Source organism: Argentina silus, assembly GCF_951799395.1.
Source record: "Argentina silus genome assembly, chromosome: 14".
Lineage (NCBI taxonomy): Eukaryota > Metazoa > Chordata > Actinopteri > Argentiniformes > Argentinidae > Argentina > Argentina silus.
Genome location: NC_139668.1, coordinates 17789633 through 17796380, shown reverse-complemented (window position 1 = coordinate 17796380; position 6748 = coordinate 17789633). Strand labels below are relative to the sequence as shown.

General features: G+C 46.4%; 1 protein-coding gene across 1 annotated transcript in view; it reads left to right on the top strand.

Annotated features, from left to right (window-relative positions):
- Positions 1–1261: 1261 nt before the first annotated feature.
- Positions 1262–6748, top strand: part of prox1a (prospero homeobox 1a) — a 32688-nt gene continuing 27201 nt past the window's right edge. Inside the window, 5 exon segments of the mRNA XM_083684392.1 lie at positions 1262–1318; positions 4526–4957; positions 5172–5705; positions 6096–6466; positions 6468–6748. The exon segment at positions 6468–6748 is cut by the window's right edge and continues 506 nt beyond it. Coding sequence (XP_083540518.1) covers positions 4607–4957; positions 5172–5705; positions 6096–6466; positions 6468–6748 — 1537 coding nt within the window. The 5' untranslated portion in view covers positions 1262–1318; positions 4526–4606.

Sequence of the window (6748 nt, the reverse complement as noted above, 5' to 3'; positions counted from 1 at the left end):
GAATTCCCTGGAATTCCCCTAAAGTAGGCCTTCTACTTTTTGGAAAATATCTTATTCTCTGAGGGACGGGCGGGTCCCTGCATGGGTCGAGGTATGGACAACGCACTCATAATTACACTCTTCCATGCGGCGCACACGCTGCGCACTGACACTTGTTTCCAATAGTCTTGAGGGCAAGTCATTGTTTTCACTTAGTGTGACCAACAAATACATGGAACAGTGGAGTAACTACATCTAATTAAAATAACAGGATTATCTAATCTAGATATAATTTATTAGCATTAATAGTCTAAACATATCAAACGAGCGCATGGTTCAGTATAGCTCAATGTCTCAACTCTCCTGCATTTGGGACTAAAAATAAAATAAGTCTCACTCAAAAATGAATTATTATCCTCATTGTGCGCTGGTATGGTCGGCGTGTATCTTGATAAACAACATGTGCCTTGCCTATGTTAATGATACTGTTGATGAGCTGATAGCTGATAGATTTGTTTTCACCAAGGCAGCAACAATATTAAGCCAATTAATCAAACAACTAATTCAAATGGAACATCGCCTTACACATTTCCCCTCTTACGCTGTCTGCACGGCAGCAGGTTTTGTTCGCTGAAAGCATCTTTGGTCCCGTTTTCCTGCGTTTGAAGTTTCGGCGTTTTGTGTTCCATCTGAAATCCACCGGACGTTTCTTATTGGTCAGGTGCGAACGTTACATCACCTCTACTGATGACGCAGCGTCTTCTCGCATCCTTCACCCGCGTCTTTAAGTGATTCTTGTTGGTCTGCGAGCGCTTCAGCCTCGCGCAGCTCGACGTCGAGAGAGAAACGCATTCTACATTTCCCATCTCGGAAGCAGAGTGGCGCAAAAGAGCTCTCTCTCTCTCTCTCTCTCTCTCTCTCTCTCTCTGTCTCTCTCTCTCTCTCCCTCTCTCTCTCTCTCTCTCTCTCTCTCCCTCTCTCTCTCTCCCCCCCCCCCCCCTCTCTCTCTCTGGATCACCCGGCGAACGAGTGTGTTTTCTCTTTCACAAGCCTATTCTAAATGCTCTTGTCATCTACGGAGTAAGTAGTCATTCGTACTTATTAGCGTACTCACCGCCCGGTCTTACTGTGTGTGTCTACAGTACGTGTCTGCGTGTCTCTCAGTGTGTTTTAAGACATCAGAGTGAGTTAGGGCTCTCAGTACCACAGCTTGGTATGGGGGCAGTTATATTTTCATCTAGCCTATTTAGAGAGAGCATTTAAATGACCTTTTGTGAAGTTTAAATTTTTCCCCTCAAAGGATATACCGTACTCTTGTGATTCTAACGTCCCGTTTATAGTAAGTATTGAGTCCTTTCAGTTGGTTTATAAAGAAAAAAACTTTTTTGCGAGTTATAAGGTCCGGTCCCATGTTTTGATCTTTGGGGTAAATCATCGCTTTGCTTTTACTCTCTTTTAACAATTAATTTGTTCTCATATGTTCTCATTATCGAGTTTATGTTAAGTTTTCTTATACAGTATGTGTGGATAGTGGATTTGTTGGCTATTTGCGCGGCTTTACGCACTAGCCTCCCCCCCTTTGGGCATTCAACGTTATTTGTATGTTGCCCGTTTAGTATAATAGGCTACATCAGTGGACACTGCTGGTAGGTTATGTGTCACCAAATGATTACCTTACATTGTAGCTTACATTTGTAGCGTTTGCTGAAGTGTAGTTTTCGTCTGCCTTGTTGGAGGGTTGCTGTGCATATGACTTCTCCTTTACTCTCCCTGCTGCTGCGTTATTGTTGTCACTCGCTGTTCACTTCTCAACATGTCTACTGAATCTGCGGCGCATGTTTCTGATTATTCGTCTTACTGGCATTAGACTGTCGTTTAACATTGGCCTAACTGTCGGCTACATCTCGAAATAGGCTTTCTCTGAGTGCGTGTACGGCAGGGATAAGCTGAGTATAACAGGTGTACAGCGTACTGTTTGCGTCACAGCAGGTTGCGGTATGTTTCGGTGGTTGGTGTATTTCATTTATAGCCTACACATTTCTTTTCTGTAGATTTTGTGCGGAATGTGTAAGGCAAACTTTATTTCAACGGCTTTTGGAAAGCTTAATGGATACTCAGAGGAGCGCGGCAATACAGGTGCAGCAGAAAATCACTAAATACTGGAGAATTCTAAGAGGTCCGAGGTCTCGGTTATAGCAACGATCTCAATGTGTAGACTCGTCTGTAGCCTAGTGGTCCATGTTGACCACATCGATTGGATTGGATCAAGGGTGAATCCTTTTGCCATATGATTTCGCTATTTCAATGTTTATTTGCATCACAACAAGCAGTTTGTAACGGCTAGGACTATACTTTTTCCTATTTGGCCAATGGATGCTTCACTTCAGCTTGTTATTTCTGTACATCTCCCGCAGGCGTTAATCTCCCAAGCGTTTCAACTTTACTCAGGCTCGGCAATAGGCCCATTGATTTTGTGTCACCGTTTAAGTGGAGACGTTGAACGAGTTTTACCATGCTAGGTGTACCTTAATCCAAAAGTCCTGTTCCTATCCATTGTTATGTAGGCTACTTGAATTATAGTATTGTGTTGTATTCTTGTTAGCTGTGCCTGTATGTGCAGCAGGCAGGAGCCCAATCTGATAAGGGGATACAGTGTTGTTAGTTTTTATTGAAACATATCCTACTGGAATAAGTACATTGTTGATCCCCTGTCTATCACCATTTTAGCAAATATTTCCAACAGTATGCTTTTTCCTACGCCATTGGCTTCTATCATATTACAAGTCAAGACAATGAAGTTAAAACAGAATTGTGAATCAGGACTTTGGTGTGTGTGACAGTTGTGGTGGGAAAGAGAGAGAGAAAGAGAGAGAGAGAGAGAGAGTGTGTGTGTGTGTGTGTGTGTGTGTGTGTGTGTGTGTGTGTGTGTGTGTGTGTGAGAGAGAGTGGGAGAGAACTAGGTCGAAGGCTCTTTCCTCCACTTCATGGAAACCTCATTATAGTATTATGTAGTGTCTGTTGTGTGTTTCAGTTTGATATAACTTCACTTTATATATATATTATATACAGTCATCATATTAATTGGCTTAGTTTGCAACAGTGAGTTTGATTAAATGTGTTGCCATGACATTTGTTTGATAATATGTTAGTACACAGACATTTTAGACATAATTTGGCAATTTTTAAAATATTCAGTCAGTGGTTTAAGGCTGATAATGTGTTTAATGCATGCATGAGTCTGCAATGAACTCTGCATATTCCTGTTTATTTTCTGGAAAAGGTGTTGCAGTTGTAAAGCATGTGTTGTGTACCTGGGGGCTGATTAGTGGTGCAACTGAAATGTAAAATATACAAACACTAATTTTGTGACGCAAAAAAAAAAAGTGTGATTCCAATTCTTCCCTTATTTGCGCTTTCCTCAAATGTAAGACTTGGCATATTGTATGTAGGCACTGCAAGTCTTAGATTTTATGTTCTTTTGTTTTTGTAATTTTGCTGTAATATTCTACTGTTATAGATAACAAAGGGACAGGGAACAGTGCTGGGCTTATATCATCTGTGCTGGGAGTATTTGATGGCTTGATTTGGGTGACCTTGCGTGTTTTAGTTCTGACCTGCACCCCAGGTTCCTAAACAGATCCTTTCATTCCTGCTAAATCATTTTAGGCTACACTCAGTCAGAGCAAGATTTGTCCCTGTCCCATCAGTCTACAAGTATCTCAATCAGTGTAATCATATCATTTTAATGTCTTTAGACAGGATAAACTACGTTCCTCAAGATAAACCGCTACACTTTTAGACATCTCTACTGTGGATTGACGTCCGCGCGCGGAGCTGCCCGCATTTTTATTGGACTCAAATCCCTCTTAAACCACCGAAATGGAATTATGTTGAAATCCTTGATTTGCAGAGCTGAATATTTTAGATGATGACAGTTGTGAGGAATGACTTCCCAGCGGAAGCCTCTGTGATTCTTATCCTCTGGCCAGGATTGGGGTCAGTGCAAAGGAAAACAACGTACTCTCCTGTACACAGTGTGCAGCCGTTACCTCGCAGTGCAACCTACAGCAGGTGCCTGAATCGAGGCGGTCACTCTTGGAGGACAATGTGAGTGGATAGAATATGCTTCTTTCATACTGATACAGAATGACAGCCCCCCCACCCAGGATAGCCTGTTCGAGCATTTTCTTTTCACCTGCTTTGTCCCCAATGATAGTGTTTAGGAAAGTCAGAGAAATGTAGAGAATTATTTCTTTTTTGGGCGGGGGTGGGTGGGTGGGGGGGGGGGGGGGGGGGGGGGGGGGGGGGTTGATGGCTCAGTTGGTTGGAGCAGGGTGATTTTAACATCAGAGTTGTGGGTTTGATTTTTGAGATGCAACACACTGCAGTATGGGTTCACTGCCAGTTGCTTTGGATTCAAGTGTTTGCTGAATGACTCTTCCCCTGCCAGAAGTAAATCATTGTTTTTGGTAATGCTTCTGAACGAAAATACTTAACTGAATTGTGTTTGTGTTTGTGTTTGTGTTTGTGTTTTGACTTTGGCCAGGTACCCAGTGTGTCTCTCTCTGTCCCTGGCTGTCTCTGACTGTCAGGCCCCCGCGTGATGTCCCTTTAGCTGCCCTGCGTGATGCCTGACCATGACAGCTCATCCCTCCTAAGTAGACAGACCAAGAAGCGACGCGTGGACATCGGGGTGAAGAGATCTGTAGGTAGTGTTGTCTTCACCCGAGCCAGAGAGACCCTACTTAACGTCATGAACCAATCGCACGGGCCTGATCAGGACGGAGACTGCTCACTGGTCCCTCACAGCCACGGCGGGGCCAATGGGGACGGAGAGAAGTCCAACGTGCTGAGGAAGCTCCTGAAGAGAGCTAACTCCTACGAGGACGCCATGATGCCCTTCTCTGGCGCCACCATCATCTCCCAGCTGCTCAAGAACAACATCGGGAAGAACGGAGGCAGCGAGGGGGGGTTCCAGGTAGGGGAGCGGACACACACTCATGTCGCGTGCAGAAAGCCACGTATAAACACACACACACACACACACACACACACTCACACTCGCCTTTCTTCTTAATCAAGATAATGTTTTGGCCAATACTGCTAACGACAAAAGGACCGATGGGTGGCATGAAAACAGTCGTGTGTCATTCATTCGTTTATCCATTCATTCGTCCCTCTATCCCTTCCAGGGCAGTGGCGGTCTGTCCAGCACAGGGTCGGAGATCCAGCAAGAGGACGCGTGCAGCAGCTCTTCCAGAGACAGAGACAGCCCCCCGGAGTGCCTGTCCCCCGGCCCCCTCCCCTTCGGCCGGCCGCTCCCGCCCCACCCGCCCCTCAGCACCTTCGACCTGGAGAGGCTCTCCGACGAGCACCTGAGGGCCAAGCGGGCGCGCGTGGAGAACATCATCCGGGGCATGAGCCACTCCCCCTGCGTGGCCGCCCTGCGGTCCGGGGAGAGGGACGGGGATCGGGACAGAGGGCACAACCACGAGCGCGGGAGAGACCGCCAGGAGAGAGAGAGAGAGTTCCCCCCCCTGCAGCCCCCCAGCCCGGGGTCCAGAGGCGAGGCCTACAGGGAGAACAGGGGCGAGGCGTACAGGGAGAATAAGAGGAAACAGCGTCTGCCACAGCAGCAGCAGTCTTTCACCCAGCTGGTGTGTGCCAGACAGGAGCAGAGACAGGAGGAGAGAAGACAGCTCAAGCTGCAGCTGGAGGACATGCAGGTGGGTGGGTGGGTTGTGTGTGGGTGTGTGTGTGTGTGTGGGGGGGGGGGGGCAACACACTCTAGTCTATTACTATGCTGTAACATAGTGTAGGATAGTGTGTAACATAGGGTAGGATTCCAGTAGGATAATCAACTGGGTGTCTTTGTCAAAAAATAAAACATAATGGTAGGATGATATGTAAGATAATATATATATAAATATATATATATATATATAATGATATATACACAATGAAAAAAGGGATGAAGTGGGAAAAAAATATGAGAATGAGTAAATTAAGAGAATGTTTGAAAATATTAAATGACACATTATAATAATAATAATAATTATTATTATTAATATTATTAATATTATTAATGTAAATATTATTATGATTAATTCCTTCAGAAGCAGCTACGTCAGCTGCAGGAGAAGTTCTACCAGATCTACGACTCAGAAACGGAAGAGGAGAACGGAGAGAATGAGAGCGGAGAGAGAGAGGAGGACGGGAACCTGTCGGAGGACAGCATCCGCTCTGACGGCATGGAGGAGAGATACAGGGTCCGTGACAACCGTAACCGTGACAACCTCCGTACTCATGACGACCTGTCTGAGCTGGATCCGGGTCTGTTTCTGAACCGGGCCAGAGCTCTGCTCCGAGAACAGGCCCTGATGGCCGGAGAGAGGGATGAGGGGAGGGAAGGGGAGAGAGAGGGGGGGAGAGGGAAGAAGGACGGAGGAGTGTCACGGGGGCGAGGGGAGAGGGGAGGGGGGGGGGTCGATGCATGCTGAGGGGAGACAGTTAGCCGAGACACTGAAGCAGGAACTCAACTCCGCCATGTCCCAGGTGGTCGACACCGTCGTCAAGGGATTCTCCTCCCCTAAACCCCCCCCAAATCATCACCGCCCCCAAAACGCCCTCACTACTGCCCCTCCAGCCTTCCCTGCCCTCCCCACCCTCACCCCGGACTCCCACTTTGGCGGAGTCAACATGAACCTCAACGGAAACAGCCCCAACTTCCACTCAGACAATCAGAGACTGCAGTGCTTTGGCGACATCA